Source organism: Mastigoproctus giganteus, chromosome 10 (genome assembly GCF_048544385.1).
Source record: "Mastigoproctus giganteus isolate SK-2022 chromosome 10, ASM4854438v1, whole genome shotgun sequence".
Taxonomy (NCBI): domain Eukaryota; kingdom Metazoa; phylum Arthropoda; class Arachnida; order Uropygi; family Thelyphonidae; genus Mastigoproctus; species Mastigoproctus giganteus.
In genome coordinates, this window is record NC_143584.1 from 10,359,016 (window position 1) to 10,382,266 (window position 23,251).

General features: G+C 35.1%; 1 protein-coding gene across 1 annotated transcript in view; it reads left to right on the forward strand.

Moving 5' to 3' along the window:
- Positions 1–3,969: 3,969 nt before the first annotated feature.
- LOC150078681 (GPI ethanolamine phosphate transferase 1-like) overlaps positions 3,970–23,251 on the forward strand; it is a 132,411-nt gene continuing 113,129 nt past the window's right edge. The window contains exons 1-5 of the mRNA XM_090383893.1: positions 3,970–4,209; positions 6,441–6,661; positions 7,813–7,919; positions 8,607–8,731; positions 22,608–22,738. Coding sequence (XP_090240019.1) covers positions 3,992–4,209; positions 6,441–6,661; positions 7,813–7,919; positions 8,607–8,731; positions 22,608–22,738 — 802 coding nt within the window. The 5' untranslated portion in view covers positions 3,970–3,991. The remainder of the gene's footprint in view (positions 4,210–6,440; positions 6,662–7,812; positions 7,920–8,606; positions 8,732–22,607; positions 22,739–23,251) is intronic.

Consider the following 23,251-nt stretch of genomic DNA (forward strand, 5'->3'; position numbering starts at 1 on the left):
GCGGAAATCGCCATGTTGAGGAAGTTGCTTTGGCCAATGATAATTGGCCAAAGTGAAGAATGAAAAGGACCTGGGGGTAATTTTGCAGTCAGATATGAAGTTTTCTGAACAGTGCAGACAGGCTGCCAGAGCAGCTCATGGGGTCTTGTCAATGATATACAGGAATTTTGCTAGCTAGCAGGGAAAAGGAGGTGATTACCCCCTTGCATAAGAAAATTGTTAGGCCACACCTTGAGTAGTGCATACAGGCATTCCTCATTTTAGGAAGGATGCAGAGCTACTGAAACGAGCACAGAGAAGGGCAACGAGATTGGTGAGGGGACAAAGGGTTGCTCTTATCAAGAACGACTTAAGTTTTGCAAATTGCAACGTCTGAAAACTAGGCACCTGCGAGGTGATCTGACTGAGGTGTATGAGGCCTTGAATGGTTTCAGCAAGCTCAATGCTGATGGGATTCTTCCTCTTGCTCACCTGAATTCTTTTTTTTCTTCTATTTTCTTTAGTCGGTACGGCTAGAGAAGAAAATAGAAGAAAGTCTGGGCAACTGGTTTTTTATTTATTTATTTATCTTATTTTATATAATTTTACTTCACCATCATTTTATTTATTTATTATTTATTTTATTAGCAATTTCCTTTTTTTTACTTTGTATCTATATTTATATTTCGTTATTTTATTTTACTTTTTTTAATACTGTTTTATTTTATTTTCATTTTTTTAAATTTATTTTTTCCCTACTCTTCTCTATAAATTTTTATCTTAGTTTATTTTATTTTACTTTTTTGTTTTTTTAACTAACTTTTTTTTTTTTAATTATGATTTTATTTATTAATTTTTTCCTCTATGCTGGTACCCTAAGTTTGGGTAGCTGTGGGTACGGATTTGCTGGCACCCACTGGTATAGCACTATCTCCAGTGGGTACGGGACTTCGCCCTCTTCAGGGCAGACAAAAATTGTAATGGTCTATCTCCACTTGGCTAAGGACATATCTAGTTGTGGCCCACCTCCTCATGGTGTAGACGGGCATCGAGCACGCTTTCCAGGAGATCGCCTGCCCGGTGGCAAAGAGGCCAGAAACAACTAAACAACACAAACATATAAACAAACATAACACTACACGTTTCTGGCCGCTCTACAGAGTTTTGTATCATCACAGAGTGACAGGGCGGAGATGAACTTATGTTCCTGGAGCCGCTATACAGAAGATACTATACATGTCTACATGTCACCTGAGGGCGCATAAATTCAAGTCCAGGAAAGGCATTTATAAAATAGATATGTGCAAATTTTATTTTAGCCAGTGGATGGTTGATTGCTGGAACAAACTTCCATCGGTCGTTGATAGCTTAAATAAATTCAAGGAAGAATTGGACAAACTTTTGGAGCGAATGGATAGGTGAAATGGGAAAGTTTTTTTTTTGGTTGGTTGATGCTTTATAAGTTTGCTTTCTTGCGTCACATGCCTCTACTCATGCTAATGCTAATGCTAAACCAAAAATCCCCAGTGAGTTTTTGATCCTGATAGAAGGCCTGGAAAATGTCATACTGAAAAGGGTTGAAGTTGGGGTGTCTTAAAAGAAAAGGAAAGAGTATGGCTGAAAACAACAAGGCGAAGACGGTACCGTCTTGTGGCTGATAAGGCCGCGATCGTAAAATGTAAATTTAAATTGGCTTTCGAACTTCTTTCAGCAGGGATTCTGAGAAGCAGTGGTAGTTCTGAACCAGACGTAGCGAATCATAAGCAACTGAATCGAAGACAGCATTCATATTAATAAAGAAGTAGCGAAGATTCTCATTTTTCTGTCATGTTGCGTAAATTCTGAAATAAGATGAAGAGGACATGTTTCGTTTGAAAGTACTGAGATGCCACAGTAGATGGACGCTTGTCTGGACGCAAATATTTTCGTTGTAAGTTGTTTTAAGAGAGTTTTCTCTAAAGCTTTGGTAATGGGACGGGGGCAGAGATAAGCCTGAAGTCGTTTGGCTCTTGAGGCTTTCATGCTTGTGGTCATTAGAAACTCTACCACGTTTCTCGATCTGGAGGTACACAAGCTTGAGTGAGAGTTCGATTGTAAAGATTTTTCAAGTTTGGAAGAAATAACGCTTTTGAGACAGCAGTTTGGGATACAATCCGTTATATTGTCAAGAAGTTTGGATGGGAGATGATTAGCCACTTAAGTCAGAGAATGAAAATAGAGATTTCATTTAGACAACATCTCTCAGCACAAAGAGTTCTTAAACATGGGCAGCATTGAATTGATGGATCAGATAAGACCAAATCTGGTAATTTGATTTTTCCAGGTCTCTAGCTGGAAAGTCGTGAGAGATGAATGAATTTTTTTGTGAAAAGGTGTTCTTGCATTTTTTTTTTTTTTTTTTTTTTTGAGATCGGACATTGATAAATTGGGCTAGGACCGCATTCTTAGCAGTACAGTATTTAACAGGGCTGCATTTGAAACTTACGAAATGCTCTCTGCTTATTACGAAAAAAGAATAGATAAATTAGATGTCCACTGTGGTTTGTGTTGCTAGGAGAATGGGCACTACCTATACATTATTACACGTGACATAAAAGCAACTGAAAACCAGGCAGCAAGGAGAGAACTTTGAAGGCATTCTGACCAGGAGAACAGGTGAGCAGAAATTTAGCTAGATCTTGGTTTAGGATGAAAAGTGACCATAAAAATGTTTTTTTCCAGAGACTTAGGGGAAGGTCTCGGGATTGTAAGGTGGCAAGATACTGAATTTAACTTGTAGGGGGGGGGGGGTTGCATTTGCCATATGGTGCAAGGAAGCCTGAGGCTTATGTTATACCAGCCAAGCCTATATTCACCAGATGTGAGCCCCTGGGGTCAATATAAGTTGATTTTTGGTGAAAATAACTTATTGGGTGTTAGTAAAGATTCTGTACAGTCTGGAAACATACATTCATAGTAGGCGAGAAAGTGGTGGCTTTGGGAATTAAAAGCTGGCTATGAAGCGAGTGGAAAGAATTACTAAGCTTAAAGTCACCGACACAAATTAAGACATCAGATGGTTTTGTGATTAACGAGCAGTTGGGATCGTCAAATTTACCAATGGATACTGGGGAAGCACAGTATTTCACAAAACGAGGACAGGGATACCACGTATGTAGACGCAGATGGCCACTGCTTCAAGCTGGGGAGTCTTCTGATACTGATAGTGAGAGTTGATAGGGAGCCATTGAGAAGAACCGGCAAATGCCTCTACATCGTCGATTTTAAATAGATATGGCACAAAAATGAAAGTTGAAATTGGGAACAAAGCGGCTTAGTCACTTTCCTGTGTACGCTACCTTTCAGCGATTGTCGTAAAACTGCAACCGCCATTTGCGAGTATATCTAGAAGAGTGAATCTCGTTGCGTTGGCTCTTAGTGGAAGAAGATGTTGAACTGGCTGATTTGTACATGTGAGATGAGAATAAGTGTTGAGGGGTGATTTTTGAAGAAAGTAGAGCCGCGACACGACCGGGAGAACACGATGCAAATAGGAATTAATCATGACGGCAGGTTAGAATTAGTATGAATAATGTCGAAGAGCACATCATTGATTTTTTTTATCTGTTGTAGCGTTGTCTTCTTCCACCAGCTGATTTCTCTATTTTATTTGAATATAGCTCATAATTTGGCATTTTAACCGAATACAGGGTTTCGAAATGTTTCTGCCACTCGTAACACCGTGCCCCCTGTTGGTGACAAGTGTAAAATGTTGCTATATTTTTATCGGTCTTGGCGAAAACGTGGCCTGACTTCGTTCCTCCGGATTCATACATGGCGTACTTGAATAGTGAATTTTAGAATATATTGGTTTTATTGGAGAATTGGTGCAGCTATTTATAAGATAAAAAAAAAAAAAATGAGGGTACTTGTCGTGAATCTTGGAAACACAATATTACTGTTAATAAACCATTATAGTAGTTAATGTTTTGTTTATTTATATATCTTTGCGTAGTGTTCCCAGCTGTTTGCAATGTTAGTCGGTTTATTTGGAGTAGTTATTCACCTTATATTTCTTGCTTCGATTTTCGATATCTATTTTAAATCTCCTTTAATACATGGAATGACCCCGCATACAATACCTTTTGATGCTCCGGCGAGGCGTTTAGTGCTGATTGTAGCCGATGGTCTGAGAGCTGATAGAGTATTTGAACTTGGAGATGCTAACGAAAGTAGAGCCCCTTATTTAAGGTAGGTTCCAAGTTCTAATGTGTATTTCATGAAGTTCATTTAGGATAATTTGTTTAGATAGATGCCTGTGCCCTTCAAAGGTTGTAATTAAAAAAGAAAAAGTTTCAGTCTTATGAAAGTTGTAATTTTATTTATTTCGAATTTTCACAACAGCAATTGGGTGTAAAGAAAGCTGATAGTATATTATTATTATTCATAGGGTGCAAGGAAGCCTGAGGCTTATGCTGAACCAGCCAAAAAAAAAAAAAAAAAAAAAAATTCTGAGTTACACTGAGAGAGGCAGAAGTTGAAGGGAATCACCAAGAAAAAGAATTATGATATCCATTTCAGGACCCTGGGTGTGCCAAGCCCATACTCACCAGATGTGATCCCCTATTGAAGTTTTTGAACCTGGATAGAATAGGTCACAGTTATAATTCAGTAAATTTCCTTAAATTTACTGAATTATAATAAAGTTTTAATAGTGGCCTATTAAAACTTTAATAAAAACATTTAATTAAAAAAACAAAAAGAAAATAAAAGTTATTTATGACAGCTGTGTACCAGAATAATGATACAATATTTAGCTGATTATTGTTTTGAGGATACAGCATAATGGATGCATAAGGAAACTGCAGTAAATGCTTATCAGTTACAATAATCAAAGAACACCTTTGACATGAGCAACAAATATGGAATGTAAATTCCAAAGTTAGTTATCCAGAGCCAGTTTCCTCTATAAAAAATATGTTAGACAATATACAGAACCAAGGGGAATTAGGGCAGTCTCAGGATTTTCTCAGGGAAGGCTGAAGCAGGAAATCATTAAGCTTTAATCATCATGTAGCAGTAAAAAAATCCACATTATTTTGACCATAAGGGGGGGGGGTGGGCTATGACTCCTTTGTCTCCAACATGGGACTCGCCCTGTGGGAGGAAGTATTATTAAATTATAAATTGAGGTCTTCAGCTGTTTATGGCAAAGTTCATCTTTGGTATATATTCCTTAGATAGTTATGAAATAACTTTTATAATTTTGGGTAGTATACACCTGCAAAATGCACAATTTCTTCATTGAAATTGATCTACCTACAATAAGGGATTTAATGGTATAAGTTTACGTGATATAATTTTCCATAATTATAATTATAGGAAGCTGTACTTCTGAAGTGTTTGGGCACAGAAATATTTTGGAAAAGCTGCCTTTGTGCAGAAATACCTTGTTCTGGCTATGAGTGGAATAGCTCATGCATACTGAAAGCGTGGATATATGAAGTTAATTTCACTCTATCAAGCGGTTTGAACACAAAATTATGTGATTTGGTCATGGTCAACATAACTTAGGCCATTCCTGAGTTATTCTCATTCTGTTCTTATTTGGAGTGATGAAGTGAAAACCAATGTGGCATGATGGGCAACTGTTCTTATATATGATTTAATGAGCTGAAGTGACTTGATTTTGCACTGGAATTTGGTTGTCTGTTGTAATTTAATTAAATTTTTTTTTCGCATTCCATTGGATATAAAATAGTAAAATAATAAGAGGAGTTTACCTCAATATAGTGCGTAGAACACTTCCATATGATACCCTCCAGAAATTAAAACGAAAAAAATCGACAACTTACCGGTACATTAGAGTAAAATATAAATAATTAAATAATCAATTTAACACAATTCAAATCAAATTAAAACAATTAAAAATCAAATTAACACAATTAAAAGAATCTAACGAAAATATTCAAAACGATTTTCCTTCCTGAAGCTGACAACGCTTTTCGAACGGTCGAAAAGCATGGTCAGCTTCAGGAAGGAAAATCGTTTTGAATATTTTCGTTAGATTCTTTTAATTGTGTTAATTTGATTTGAATTGTGTTAAATTGATTATTTAATTATTTATATTTTACTCTAATGTACCGGTAAGTTGTCGATTTTTTTCGTTTTTTCCGTTTTAATTTCTGGAGGGTATCATATGGAAGTGTTCTACGCACTATATTGAGGTAAACTCCTCTTATTATTTTACTAATATTATTATCAACGTAGAACATATTGAATAGTACAGCTCTGATTCATACTATCTAATTGGATATAAAAAAAATACATTAAATATTTTTAGCCATCTCCTTAATGTCTTGACTAGATGAAAATCTGTGTTCGTAAGAACAAATGTTAAAAGATTTGCAATTATATTAACACATTGATGTAATTAATAAAAGTTAAAAATTAATTTATTTTGTGTTTTTTTTTTTTAATAGAGATATAGTTATTAATACTGGAGCTTGGGGTGTGTCACATACCAGAGTACCAACTGAATCCCGACCAGGTCATGTTGCATTAATTGGAGGTGTTTATGAAGATGTCAGTGCTGTTACTAAAGGATGGAAAGAAAACCCTGTGGAATTTGATTCTGTATTTAATGAAAGTAGATATACTTGGGCTTGGGGTAGTCCAGATATCTTGCCAATGTTTGCCAAAGGTGAGGTTCCTTTTTTATTTTTTTAAATTTAATATAATTTATACATATCTGTTGCTGTTATTTGGTTTTTAGGAGCATTAGCAACTAAGGCCATATTGCTCCGGGATATGTGGTGGTCATTCCCTGACCTTTCCGCATCCTCCATATTTGGTGGTGACAGGCTCGAACCACGGTCTAATCAAGAAGCGTGTGCTATGCACTGCTGCTGCTTACCACCTGGCTATGAAGGCGCCTTATACATATCTGGAATGATTCTTAAAACCCTTATGCTGTTCTTTTTATGGAATCTAAGTGCCTCAAATTTTGGTCATTCAGAATTTAATAGTAAAATTTTTACAGAATCATGTGGAGAAATTATTATTGATATGCATGTTTTCATAATGACTTTGTCATGACTTAAATGCATGTACTTTGTAATTGGAAAAAAAATTCATTTTCATTCCTGATATCAGAATATTCTCCTTTAGCAAAATTGTCATTATGTGTTAGAACAAATTTAAAAATTTGTAAATTTAAGTAAATTTGTATATATTAATAAATTAGAATTTGTAAATGTACATTTAAGGAAGTGTTGGACAGATATGTGGATAAAACCAGGTGACTTTTTTTTAAAGCTGTTGCTAAATACTAATATTCAATAATTTATAAACATTTTAATGTATTAACTCTCATAGTTTTATAGAAAATTTGTAAATGAATTTTATATATATATATTTTTAAATAAATTTTAAAATAAATAAAATATAAAATTTTAAATAAATCGTAAATTGACATTTTTAGTCAGCTCTGTGCTTCTGAGACTCCCACAATCCTTTCCTGCATTTGTAGTTAAGTACACACACATTTATGCTTTTTGAGTCTTTTATGCTGAGAAAGCTGCCATATGTGACTAAATCCTGCTTTTATACTTTATTATTTTATGTGATTTTGTTTGTATGAATACACAGTTTTATTTGTACAATTGCTTTATAATTTTTCTGTTTTATTTCAGCTTAATCATGCTTTCATTTTATTTAATTTTTATCATAATTATATTATATTAAAGTTTTTATTAAATTGTTTAGTTGATGTCAAAAACGAATTTTTATTATGGATGATGTTCTTCAATTTTGGTGGTTTTTTTTCACATAATAACTAATCCATCTCCCTAGGTGCTACTGGCAATCATGTATTTATTGATACGTATTTGTCTACAGAAGAGGATTTTGCAGCAGATGATTCATCAAAACTTGATACTTGGGTATTCAATAATTTTGAGGTAAAATATTTTAGTTTAATATATTTTAGAAATGTATTGTGATGAAGCATTGAAAAAAAAAAGAATATTATTTGATATTTCTTAAAAGAAATATTGCTGGGAAGGAGTTGATATTTTGATGTAGTGGTTGAAATCAAAATTTTGCATACTCTTCTGTGTTTCTTTTTGATCATGGGGATCTTTCTGCCCCTATTGAAGGCCAACGCCAAGTATACTCACCCTTGATTTATATAGAAACTGAGTGTACTTGACTTCAGTCATCACTGAGAACAGAAAAGAGCAGCATGATCAAAATCAACTTCAATAAAGTGTATGAGTTTCATTTGATTCCAACTACTGCATTGGAATATGTCCATACAGTCATATAATATTGTAATGCAGAGGGAAAATTCAACCCAATTTTAGGGGGTAAAGAACAAAAGTATAATAAAGAAATAAATATCTGGCACAATAAATAAAAACTTTTGTATCTCTTATGGTTTATGTGACTTTTTGATAATACAGTACTATAAAATGTAAAGACTTCTTCCTTAGATTCACATTAACAGTTTCATTATTAGTTTATAGCTTTAATCTAATGTTGACCTAAGTACTTATGCCTTTTTGTGTATTTATATATAAGTGACATTCATTTTAAAAGAACAGAAATCTTAATAGGTGATAACTGTTTTATCGTATTATGAATAGGAATTCTTGAGGAAATCTCGTTATAACAAGACACTTGCATCAATGCTATCTCAAGATAAAATAATATTTTTTCTTCATCTTCTTGGACTGGACACTAATGGTCATGCCCATCATCCAGGATCTCCGTAAGTAATTTTGTGGAAAATAATAGCTATGTTAATGGCAGATATGTTAAAGGATATCTTAGCGAACTCGGAGTTACGCGGTTCCTGATTTTTTTCGTTTGGTGTATATCTAAAATTAGCTTACCAGTGATTTGGAAGTCAAATCATAAAGCTTGGGTGACAGCTTCCGTTTTTGAGGACTGGTTTGGTCACCACTTCATACCCGAAGTCGAACGTTATTGCAAGTCTAAACAAATTCCATTTAAAGTGATGCTTCTTATTGACAATGCACCCGGTCACCCTCCTGCCACCCTAATTAATTTCAACCCATGTGTTAAAGTTGTGTTTTGCCTCCAAACACGACCAGCTTGCTTCAACCGATGGACCAGGGAGTCATCAAAACATTCAAGGCTTACTACACGAGGCGTTCGTTTGCATGTCTGAATGAAGGTATGAGACAAAATAGTAAGATATCTGTTAAAGAGTTTTGGAAACAATTCAATGTGTTAGGTGCCGTAAGAATCATTGAAGAATCTTGGGATGAAATTCACAAAAAAACATTGAATGGTGTCTGGAAGTAACTTTGTCCATTTTTTTTTCAAAACTGAGACGAAAACAACGCCAGAAACTGATCATGTCGCTCATGTGATAGAAGAAGTTGTTAATCTTGCCAGGCAATTAGATTTGAAGTCAATGGTGATGATGTCAACGAGCTGTTGGATTCACATAGTCAGGAGCTGACAATGAATGAGCTCATAGAGATGCGCGAGCAAAACGTCACTGAAGTATCCGACACTTCAGACCCAGTTCCACCAGAAAGGCACATGACAATTGCAGGCTTGACAGAAGGTCTCAGCTCAATTGAAAAGGGCTTAAAAATTTTAGAAAACAGACTCCAACGAAGAACGCGTTATAGCTACAAAGTAAGGAATAAAAGAAATTATTAGCTTGCCGAAAAAAAGAAGGCGCTGTGTCGTCAGATGAATTTATTAGATTTTATGAAGCCATCGACATCGAAATAACTTTTTTACATAACTCATTTATTTTTTTAATACATATTTTGTATTAATATGTATAAAGAATTGCAATTTTATTAAATATTTTTCTTCTAAACTAGTGTTTTTGTTAGTCCTTGGTCCCAATTAAAAAAATTTATATGTATTTATATGCAAAGTTGTACTTCGACTTAAGCGATTTTCGTCGGACCAACCTATCGCATAACTTCGGGGTATTACTGTATAGTTAATTTTATGCATTTACTGTATTTACTCTATTTGAGCATGCTCAATGATGATGGGATTCTTCCTCTTGCCCAGATTCACCTGAGGGGACATAAATTCAAATTGAGGAAAGACAGTTTTAGAATAGATGTGTGAAAATTTGCCTTTAGCCAGCGGGTGGTTGATTGCTCGAACAAACTTCCATCTGTCATAGAAGTTGATAGCTTAAATAAATTCAAGGCAAAACTAGCAAACATTTGGAGTGAATGGATGGGTAAAATGGGAATTTTTTTTTTTTTTTTTTTTTTTTGGCTGATGCTGTATAAGCTTGCTTTCTTGCATCATATACCCCTACTAATGCTAGTTGTTTCATAGTCATCTTAATTTTAGGTTTATAATTTAGCTGAGAAGTTAGAAATATTAATTGAAAGCAAATGATAGGTGTATTGAGAGGCATAATATGGTTTTACATATTAAATTAATTATATGTGAATACCACTAATTAAACTGTGATTTGTTTAAGTGAATTTTATTGTGTAAAAAGTATTCATCATGAACTTGGCCTGGCTTAGGTCTTTTAAGGCCTGTTCCGTTGTAGCTCTTGGAGATGGTCTTGATTTTGCCATCATTGTCTTGGTCGACCCACATCTCTCTTGCCTGTAGGTTTGTAGTTACTTCAAATTTTGAAGTCTATTTTACTTTCTAGACATCTGTCTGTGATCCACAATGACTTTCAAGTAACTATTGACGTCTCAAGAGGCATCCCACAAGGAAGCGTACTGTCAGCTATCCTGTTTGCAGCAGTTTTGGAGCCTTTCCTTGCTCAGAATCCGAACTTTGTTTCTTATGCCGACGATCTGAAATTCTACGCGAGCTCAGATCATAATCATCAGATTCATGATATCAACCAACAAGCTTCTAGACAGATATTGAGCTTGGAAAGTTATCTTGCCACAATAGGGCTGCATCTGAGCCCTTCCAAATCAGCACAACTGACGATAACCAAGAAGAAAGCCAAAAATGATATTCAAATCTTTGTGAGTGGGGAACCGGTGCAAAAAGTGACCTCTCATACTGATCTTGGCCTCACCTGGGACGTTGGGCTCACATTTCAGCCTCACTTTGCCAGGATGAGGCAGAAGACGTACGCTGCTCTTTGGGCAGTGCGTCAAGAGCTCGTTGGTGTGCATCAGCCAGCGCTGCTTATTCGGCACATCCTGAGGTGTATTACGCCGATTCCTCTCTATGCTTCAGAAATTTGGTCATCTGCCCCTGCCTCATACCTTCAGAAGTATCTCAGTTTAGAGTACTGGTTGCTTAGATGGATGAACAGGGTGGTAGGCCACCCCCTAACTATCTCCAGATCTATCCTACAAGCAAATCTAGGCACCACTCCCTGGAGACATATCATCATGACAAAAAATGTTCTCACGCTTGCACGGCTTATAACGAGGCGAATTGATGCTCCATCAGTATCCGCATTAATCTCTGGCCCGAGGAGGGCAAGAGGGAAGCACCCCGACTCCTGTCTCCCTCTACGTCTTACTCTGTCAAACATCGATTCCCTGAGGAACATGTTTCCAGCCAATTGTCTTCGGATCTTCAATAAATTTAGGATCCACCCTGATAGGTTCTGTGAAGACAAGCCCTACAGGAAGGAAATCCTCAAGAACTGTTACCAGATTATGAACCTATAATACTCACCTGCTCCTGGACAGACCTTTTTTTTTTTTTTTTTTTTTCTTTTAACTTGCCTATTTGTATATGACAAAGACTTTCTGTCTTCATGTAATCATGTATATTACTGTATATTTTGTACATTATTGTTTATTTAATCCTGTAAAAGTCTCGGGTCGAGCACGAAGGTACCCTTTTACATTGTGTTCCTCGCACCTTAGTCTGTATTCACACTCTTCTGGCACAGAGCCGTCCCGGGGTGACCCAAGGTTTTTTGGGAAATAAACTGATTTTAATAATAATAATAATAGTTAGAAAGGCTAATTTTGGGATCCAGTCTGGGTTCATTCTTTCTAGGTGGCTGATCCACTTTTTCTGATACCGTTTTATGTCATTTACTATGTTATCTACTTTTAATTTCTCGTGGATATCTAAATTTCTTTGGTGGTCTAGTCTTGTAAAGCCTAATAATGGTCTTAAAAATAAAATCTCATTTGTGCTGCTTCTAGTTTGTGTGCATCTTTCTTATTTATGACCCAAGTCTCACAGCTGTAGAAGAGGGCTGATTTTGAAGTGATGTTGTGCAGTCATAATTTTGTTTCAGTTGTAATTTGTTTTCCGAAGTGGCATTTAATCGTTCCATTCATTTTATTATATTTTTGTAGTTTAGTATGGATGTCTTTCCCTTCATTTGATATTAAATTTCACAAATAGGTGAAGTCAGATATGTGTTCTATTATTTTGTCATCAATAACAATTTTGACTCTTTGTATGTTTTTTCCACATAATCCCATTGATTTTGTTTTTGAGGTGGAGATTTTCATCTCGTACTTTTTACCTATTTTATTCATTTGCTGCTATCTATAGTTCATCTTTAGATTTTGCAGTTATAACTTGATCATCAGCATATAATATAGTTTGGATTTTATTCTTATTGTTCAACTGTATTCCGTTGTTAATTGTTTGTTTCCATTCTTTAATAATTTTATTGATGTAAATATTAAATAAATTTGGTGATAGTCCACATCCTTGTTTGACTTCTTTATTGGTGTTAATTGGGTCTGAGAGTTGACCATTAAAATATATATGCGGACTTTTGAGTTTTAATATAGGCTTTGCATCACTTTCTGGAGTTGGATTGGGATATTTTCTTCATGTAGAATCTGCCAAAGTTTTTCCCGGTTTACATTGTCATATGCTTTTTCATAATCAATAAACAGCAGAAATGTTGGTAGATTGAATTTTCTTCTTTTCTCCAAAATTTGTTGTAGTGAGAAAATGGCATCTATTGTGCTTCTCCCTTTTCTGAACCCACATTGTTCATCTTCTAAGAATTGTTCACTGTGTTTATTAAGTTTATTCTTTAGTATATTAGAGTATAGCTTTGAAGCGGTTGATAGCAGCGTTAACCCCCTGTAGTTGTTAGGGTTATTTCTGGAGCCTTTTTTTGTGTAAGTTGATTACTATTCCTGTTTCACAATCTTTGGGTATCTGTTGCTTATGCCATATTGATGTTAAATAATTTTAGTAGTATGTTTTTTAGCAAGGTGCCACCATATTTAAATAGTTCTACATTCAAATTGTATATGCCTGGGCTTTTTCGGTTTTTTGATTTTTGTAATATTAACTCTAGTTCTTCCATTGTTATATTTTCTTCATCTTCGGTTACCACAGATTCATCTTCCAATTCCCTAATGCTGGGGTTATACCATAGTTTGGAATAGTGTCGCTTCCATTCTGCTTGAGAGATGGAGTTGGTTTTTATTTGATCATTTGTATCTAGTTGTAATTTCTTAAAAATTTTAAAACCTCTTCTCTGTGGGCCTGTGATATCACGTTCTAAAGATTTAACAAATTTATTCCAGTCATCTTGTTGGATTCTTCTGGTTAGTTTTCTAACTTCTGCTCTAAGCTTTTTATATTTTATGTGTAGACGTAGGTCTTTAGTTTGTAGGAACAGTTTATAGATGATTTCTTTTCTCATAGATTGTTTGTTTCAATTCTTCATTCCAAGTTCTTAGCCAGTTTTTATTTTTTTTAGGTTTATATACAAGACTTTTTTTCAGCAGCTCCCAGAATTGATTTTTTCATGTTTGATCAGATTTCCTCAACATTATCACTTTCATCTGATTTGAGTTATCTTTCAATTGACTTTCATACAGGAATTTAGTGCTTTCATCTTCCAACAAATGTATTTTTAATTTCTTAGTAGTTTTTTTTGGTATTTTCTTCTTTTTATTTTGAAAGTGCTTTCTACTAGGTAGTGATCACTGTCAACTTCACTGCCTCTGAATACTCTAGTGTCTCTAATTTTGTCATTTAAATTTTCATTAATGATAATATAATCTATTATAGACTGTGTTTCTTGCTTCCCATGTGAATTTATGGATATTCTTGTGTTTAAAAAAAGAATTTGTAATTTTAAGTTTATTAAAAATGCAGAAGTCTATCAAGCATCGTCCATTATTGTTGACCACGGGTTCGCCTTCTGATCCTATACATTTGTCTACTGATTGAGCACCAACCCTTGCATTAAAATCTCCTGCTAGTATGAGGTATTCGTTTTTGTTAGTTTGGTCTATGATCTCTTGTATTTTTCATAAAATTCTGCGGTTTCATCAATGTTGCCTTCTACTGGTGCGTAGATGCCAATGATTGTTATTGTATAAGAAAGAATTTTTAGTCTCAATTTCAATATTCTGGGTGATATCCAAGGGTAGTCTAATATTTTGTTTTCCCATTCTTTCTTTATTATAACAGCAACTCCCAATGATGCCCACATTTCACTTGGTATGCCTGAGTATATCATTGTGAAGTTACCTATTTCTTTGGATCCTTTGTTCTTTTTTGTTTCTGTAATGACTGCTATGTCAATATTTCTATTTTCTAGTTCCATGGGCAATTTATCTAATTTGTGATTTATTCCTCTGACGTTCCAAGTTGCTACTTTAATGTCCTTAATCGTAGTCCTATCTTCATTGCCTAGGTCATTATCCTTGAGATCTGTCCAATTTTTTCCCTTGAGCTTATTTTGAGTATTTAGAGTGTCCCCCAGATAGGTTACCAGCCTTTCGCAGGGTAAGTCTAGTGGTGGGGCTGCCACCTTATAGCCTCTAGACAGGCTTTGGGTACATCATTTCCTCTGTATGTGATGGGACGATTATACTGCTTTGACTCGGTTGCCAGAGCCTCTTCTGTGGAAACAGGTCAGTTCACCCCGAGAAGGTGAGGATGAAATTTGGGTAAGAGAAGTTATGGAATGCACATCACCACCCCTTGAACACACCCATAAAAAGTATTATGTAAAGTAAATTAAACTCCCAAACAATAGAACATTACATAATAATGGGAAATGTTTATAGATTCCATATTGAATCCTGCCATCAGGCTTAAGAATTGACATATTAATGAAACTAGAATTACACTGAGTTAGTTTTAAATGAGGAAAATGCAAAGAAAGACATGAAGAAGAGAAGGATACAGCATTGCAAACCATCTTGTGAGCCAGTCAGTGTGCATTTCTGCTTGCAAACATTAGTTAAAGGAACCCAAACAGTGGTTGGAGAGAGAGAGAGACTTAGTAAGCAGTTACCTTTCTACCAAGGGTCAGCTTCCTTTTTTGCAGAAAATTGTATTTGTCATCGATAACTTCATTTATTTGTAAAAAGGAAACCAACTCTTGGAAGGAAGGTAACAGTTTTACAGATAATTCTTTTTTAAAATTGATGTGTTTTTCCTCCAAAAATTTCCTTGAAGGATAAATTTGCCAATTCCACAAAGGAATATTTGTACTGGCAATACTGTGACACTTAGATTAACAAATGCGTTAATTAACAAGTGTGACAGTTAGAATAACAGCAAATCAAAAGAAAAGATGGTTTTCTTCTTTTCTTTTGATTTTCTGCTAGTGGCATATTATATATTATGGTTTCCAAAAAGCTTTTTTGATAGTATCGAAGGTCATACAGAATAGTAGAGATATTAGCATTAGTAGAGGCATACGATACAAGAAAGCAAGCTTATGCAGCATCAGCCAAAAAAAACCTCCCATTTCACTCCTCTGTTCGTTCCAAATGTGCCTGTCCAGCTCAGCCTTAAATTTAAGGCTTAACTGGACAGGCATTTGGAACAGGCATTTGGACAGGCAGTTTCATACTCTCACTGGCTTCTCTTTAGATATTAAAAAAAACATGAAACGATATCTACAACAATTGATTGTACATATAATCATTTCTGATTTTACGAAAAGTTCTCATTTCCTTATATTATAAATGAATGGAGGATATTTTTTTTTTTTTTTTTTTTTTTTTGGCTGATGCTGCATAAGCTTTGCTTTCTTGTATTGTATGCCTCTACTAATGCTAATATCTCTACTATTCTGTATTACCTTCAGTACTATGAAAAAACCTTTTTGGAAACCATAATGTATAATATGCCACTAGCAGAAAATCAAAAGAAAAGAAGACAACTGTCTTTCCTTTTGATTTGCTGCTAATCTGTCACACTTGTTAATTAACACATTTGTTAATCTAAGTGTCACAGTATTGCCAGCAAAAATATTTCTTTGTGGAATTAGCAAATTTATCCTTCAAGGAAATTTTTGAATATGTTTTTCTCCAAATATATTCATAGAAAAACAAATATAGAAAATTATATATAGAAAAACAAATATATTCACTGAAACTAGATAGTGTGAATCAGAGCTGTAATACTCAATACGTTTTACGTTGATATTAATATTAGTAAAATAATAAGAGGAGTTTACCTCAATATAGTATGTAGAACACTTCCGTATTGATACTCTCCAGAAATTAAAACGAAAAAACGAAATTTTTTTTCGTTTTAATTTCTGGAGAGTATCATACGGAAGTGTTCAACGTACTATATTGAGGTAAACTCCTCTTATTATTTTACAAATATTCACTGAAACTAGAAAGCCTTCAGTTTCTTAAAGAAATCATTCAGTTTCATACTCTCACTGGCTTCTCTTTAGATATTAAAAAAAACATGAAACGATATCTACAACAATCGATTGTACATATAATCATTTCTGATTTTACGAAAAGTTCTCATTTCCTTATATTATAAATGAATACGTGCATTATAGCCATAGTAGCTTACGTGCCATCAAATCCCCATAACAACAACAACATTGTACATACACTGATGAGCCTAAAAATTATGACCATCGAGTCATTACGCAAATCGAAGCAACTGCAGGTGAACTATGGTGCATGCGTGGGTTGGGACACTGTATAAAAAAACAGCTGATACTGATTGGTAACACTGATTAACGGAGCTCCGTTAATCAGTGTTACCCTTGTTCTTCAGATGGGAAAGGCAGAGTACTTAAGCGAGTTTGATAAAGGCCAAATTGTAATGGCCAGATGACTGGGTCAGGGTATATCCAAAATGGCACGGCTGGTGGAGTGCTCATGGTGAGCCATGGTTAGTACCTACTGAAAGTGGTTTGAGGAGGGGGGACCCACGAACTGCCGGCGAGGTGTTTGATGACCACGGCTCATCGATGCTTGAAGTGAGTGAAGGCTCTCCTGGATGGTATGTGGTTTCAGGTTCAGTACATCGAACCTGAAAATGGGGCTGTGTAGCTGCAGGCCACACCAAGTGCCCATGCTAACTACGGTTCACTGGTGACAGTGCCTACAATTGGCACATGAGCATCGAAACTGGACCTTGAGTGATTGGAAGAAGGTCGTCTGGTCTGATTAATCATGTTTCCTGTTGCACAATATGGACGGCCGCGTACATGTGCGCCGTTTATCTGGGGAAGTGATGGCGCCTGGATGCATCATGGGATGAAAACAAGTCGATGTTCTGCTGGGATAATCTGTGTCCAGTCATTCATGTGCTGGGCACTCTGACGTCTACCATTTAAACATCATTGCTGACCAGGTACACCCTTTCATGGCAACGGTCTTACACTCTGGCGGTGCCACCTTTCAGCAGGATAATGCACCATGCCACACCACCCGGATTGTTCGAGACTGGTTCGCGGAACATGAGGAAGACTTCCAGGTATTCCCCTGGCCTCCAATTCCCCAAACATTAATCCCATCGAGCATCTGTGGTTTGTGTTGGAACAGCAACTTCGATCTACAATGTCTCAACCAAGGATCTTACAGGAGTTAAAGGATCTGCTGGTTATGTTTTGGTACCAGAAACCACAAGACACATTTAGAAATCTTGCAGCATCCACACATCACCAAGTATGAGCTGTTTTGGCTGCACGTGGAGGACCAACATCATATTAGGTAGGTGGTCATAATGTTTTTGCTCATCGGTGTATAATATGCCATGTTAGCATTTTTCAACAATAAAATTTTAGGAAATGGGGTGGAAGAATGGTAGTGAGCCAGCTTTGCTCTTAATTGTGTGGTCTGGAGGTCTTATTTTAAGAAGGATGTAGAGCTGTTGGAATGAGATGTAGAGATGTGGAATGAGTACAGAGAAGGGAACAAGATTAGTGAATGGAACAAAGGATTGCTCTTACAAAGGAAGGCTTAAGTTTTGCAAATTAGTGTCTGGACACTAGGCACCTGCAAGGTGATCTGATTGAGGTGTATAAAGCCTTGAATGGTTTGAGCATGCTCAGTGCTGATGGGATTCTTCCTCTTGCTCAGAATAATCGCCTGGGAGGGCAAAAATTCAAATTGAGGAAAGACAGTTGTAGGATAGATGTGTGGAAGTTTGCCTTTAGCCAGTGGGTGGTTGATTGCTGAAACAAATATCCATCTGTCGTAGAAGTTGATAGCTTAAACAGATTCAAGGCAGAACTAGACAAATGAGTGGATGGGTGAAATGAGAAGGGTGTGTGTGTGGTTTTTTTTTTTTTTTTTTTTGGTTGATGCTGATGCTTTATATCGTGTAAGCCAAAATATATAAAACAGAATATGTTGCAAGGAGTTTTATCTTAATCAGCATCTCCAAGAAAATTTGTCTGAAAATAGAAGAAACACTCTGAACTATATCTTTATATTTGATATATTTCTTTATAAAATATATAAAACGATTGATTATATGTGTAGCATGCCATGTTATTATTTGTTAAGAATAAAATTATTAGAAATGGAGTGGAAGAATGATAGTTAAACTAGCTTTGCTCTTAAATCTTGTGAGTGTTGCTTCATACCATGTAAACTAAAATATGGAAAACAGAATATGCTGCAAGGAGTTTTATTGTAACCAGCATCTCCAAGAAAATTTATCTGAAAATATAAGAAACACTCTCAAATATCTTTGTTATTTACTAAAAATTCCAAAATATATAAACTAGAGCATTTCAAGTATCCACTATATAATAATTAATTTTTAATATTTTTGAAAATAAAAAGTTGAAGAATATTGTATATTACTAATTATTGTATAGCAGCAAAATATCAACATTATTGTAATAGTATAAATATAAGTGAGTTAGAATATAACTGAGCATATTATAACTTTATAGGTTATTGAATTAATAACATAGAAATTTTCACTTAAACAAAAAAAGTCAAAATAATCTCATAAAATAAATAAATAAATATGATCTTTATTTGTAAGGTGCAAAGATACACACAGGTAACCTGAATTTAACTTTACAAAACCATTCACGGCACTAAGCCAGGGGGTTAACAAGCGGCAGAGATATCAGCTCGCTGGAAATGTAATATAGCATAAATAAATAACATAGAACAAGTTGTATTTAGTTAAAAATACAATAATAATAATAATAATAATAAGACATAAAATTAAAATGATAAAATAAATTTAAATAACACAGGATAGTTTTCTTGAATTCAAGTTTCCCTGACTTTCTTGCCAAACCAGAGCGATCTTACACCAGTTGATGGTTGTGGAACACGTGCAGATCTAGGATGAGCCATCTATACTTTTTGCCATCTACAATTTTGCACAGGTCAGCATCCAAGGATTAAGCTAGATGGAGCTTCTGAAAGGGGAGGAACTGATCTTTAAAACGTAACCTTGCCGGAAGGGCAAGAAGCATGGGAGTGGAGCGGAGCTCTGGTTGGGGGATTTGCTAGTACACGGTGTCCCAAATGATGAGCGCTGAGATTCTTTCAGCGATCATTTTAATGGTGAAGATTAGTCTTCTTTCGTTCATTAAGGTTGCAAATTGGTTAAATTCAATGCTTTGGCCATTGGTGTTGTAGTGGGAGATGTAGCCCACTGCAGGAGCCAGTATTCTGCGGCATTCAATGATTGTTGTCTGCGGCTGAGCGCCACAGCTCCACCCCCCCCTTACAGTACACCTCTTAAGATTATCATCCTGATATACGTTCTTATCAGATTTGTGTTATGAATATGTAGCAAGTGCTGCTTGGCAACCCACTGTTTCCTGTTGAATTTAGCACAGAGTTCTATGTGATGATGGAATCTTAATTTTCGATCAAAGGTCACACCCAGATCTTTCTGCTTTTCGATGCAGGGGATCAAGGCTTTGTCTATCTGTGGCTGAATTATGGTTGGTGTGGGTTTAAGCAAGAAGACCACGGTGGCAGATTTTGCATTGTTAACTTGCAGGTAAAATCTCACGAGTTACTGCTGTATTTCTTATAGTCTGTTGGTGGTTACTGTAGTGTCTATTGCTTCATCGGCCGATTTTATTTTTGTTAAGAGCCTCAAGTCATCTGCATATGATAACATATCTGGTCTGTTGTGTATTAGGGGTTAATTATAGCTGTGAAAAGAATTCCAGACAGGACTCACTCACCCTTGTGGAATGCCTGCCTTGCTTGTATTTGCCTAGTATACGTCTGCTTTCCTATGGACAGTTTGATGGTTCTGTTCTGAAGAAGGGATGTCAGAAACTTCAATACTTGGCCTGTGATATGATAGTAATTTTGAAGGAGCTTAAGCAAGGCTGGAATGTTGACACTATTGAATGCCACTTGTAGATCCAGATATGTGATAGCAGTTTCTTCTTTCTCCTCAAACAATCCAAGGATGGCATTGGTAGTTATAAGCAGATTATTAATTGTTGATCTGTCATACAAAGAGTAATGAATTTGATGAGGCTTGTGAGGGAGTATGTGCATGGTAAGTGTTTTCAGTACTGTTTTCTCAAGCAGCTTCAGTAAACACGAGGAGTGAGAGATATGTCTAAAGTGCTTGGCTTCAGTTGGCTGGGAAACTTTCAGGAGTGGCCTAACAGAATACATATTCCATGTTGGAGGGAATAATTCTCCTTTTAATATGGTATTAAAAATAGTTAAGAGGGAATCAGTTAGATATGGGCTCAAACATTTAATGATAAACTGATTCACGACATACGGTTGAAAAGCATTGTCAGCTTCAGGAAGGAAAATTGATTTGCAATTTTTTTCGTTAAATTAATTTTTTACTTAATTTTTAATTGCGTTAAATTGATTTTTAATTGTGTTCATTTGATTTTTAATTATTGTTAATTATTTCTTACTATAATGTAAGATTTTTCAATTTTTTAAAAACTTTCACTAACCAACCGTTTTAATTTCTGGAGAGTATCATACGAAAGTGTTCTACATATCATATTGAGGTGAATTTCTCTTATTCTTTTACAAATATTGATATAAATGTAGAACATATTGAGCATTATAGCTCTGGTTCATACTATAATGATAAACTGTGGAACTTCGTCAATCCTACAGTACCAGTTGCAGGTAATTGATCCAAATACTTGGACTTAAACCTTAGCTGCATTTTTTGAAATCTAATACTGTACAGCTGTGCTTGTAGAAAAATGCAAAGCTCATCAACTATTATAGAAAGATTATGTATGTTCTTTTGAATTGGCAAAGCAACCTCTATGGCATTATATGCTATTTCCTGGAAGTTATAGGTGTATTTTTGGAAAATTTTTCTGTGTTTACATTGTGTGTCTTAAGTTAAAAAAAATTACTGATATAGTTGTAATTGTATCGATATTGTTGTTTGTTATTTGGTTTTTAGGAGCATTAGCAACTAAGGCCATATTGCTCCGGGGATATGCGGTGGTCTTTCCGTGACCTTTCCGCATCCTCTGTATTTATTGGTCACAGGCTCGAACCCCGATCTAATCAAGAAGCGTGTGCTATGCACTGCTGCTCCTGCCCACCTGGCTACAGAGGCACCTGTATTGATATGATTAATACAGTTAAGTAAATATAATCTCCTCTGTGATGTATCTCTCATTGCTCCTAATCATAGCTGACAGGTACTGTTATGGAACTATACATCATGTAACCTTTTAAAATGAGAATTTTTTTATTATTGTTATTTTTTGTTAACTTAAGGCTTAGATGTGATGATCCCTAGGAAACTTTCCTGTGATCATTGCTTCAATAGCTCTGCTAAAGATTTTCCAAAATGAGCAGTACATCAAATTGTCAAGTCTGCAGTTAAGAAATGAATGTGTGACAAGGTAATAATATGATTTCTGGTGTCACATTCTTTGTGGGGGGGGGAACCTTAATTGCTTTCTAAGTTTATATGATGTACTGTTTAAATAACAATAGCTGTTAGTCAATTAAGAGTAGTAACAAACAAGTGATACGTTACAAAGTTTGATTAAAGTTGAGGAATATGCTACATCAGAAAACCACGGCAGATTTTCCTGTAGTTGAGTATAATTTAACAAATTGTAAATTATAGTAGCCAAAGTAATGACAGTCAAAGCATGGTACTTAAGAGAAATTTCTCAATTGTTATTATTATCATTATTATAATGTGTTCAATAAAATTAATAAAAAAATATATATTTTTTGAAAATTTTTGTATTTTTGAGAATTCCAAATTTTAAAATGCTCAATTTATAAGGTTTTTCTGTATTTTACTTATTAGTTAATACTTCTGTTATTGTAACTCACTGTTACTATGGAAAATTGTGATTATTTTATTCAGATGTTTGTCTTTATGGTTCTGTTTACTTATTTTTTGAGGGATCATGGTCATATTCATTAAATTTATGATAAAATTAAATTACACTCTCTGATTAACATTCTGTATTTCTTGTAATTTTTTAGAGAATACCTTGAAAACATTCAGTTGGTTGATGATGGAGTTCAGCGATGTGTAAATTTGATTGAAGATTACTTTAACCATGATGGAAAAACAGCTTATGTGTTTACTTCTGACCATGGTATGACTGACTGGGGTAAGTCTGAAGATAATTTGACTATATTTCTAGCAGAAACTGTGTGTGTGTGAGAGTGAGTGAGTGAGTGATTGGAAATGGAATAGTCTGTGAGGATCATTAATTAATATGATTCTCTTCTTTTGGATAGAGGCCGGGAGTTTGAGAGGTTTTTATGGGGGGGATTTACCACCCCAGATATGGGAACAGTATTTAGACTGGTAAGACAGCAGTAAGGAACTGTTTAGAAGAAACGAAACACTTGAAAGCAAAAGAGAAAACCTTAATTATTTTTTTTGCTTTCAGGCTACTGCTTAAAAGCAAAAAAAGAAAAAAAAAAGTAAAATAATAACATGACTTATTATATAAGCATAAATATAAATTTACATATGTAGGTAGCCCTCGATTTATGTCAGGGTTAGGTTCCTAGGAGGACAGGTGAAAATGGAACCTTTATATAATGGAGTTAATTGGAAATCACAGGGTTAGGTTCTGGGCACAAAAAATTTTACCTACCACTTTATATCGATTGTT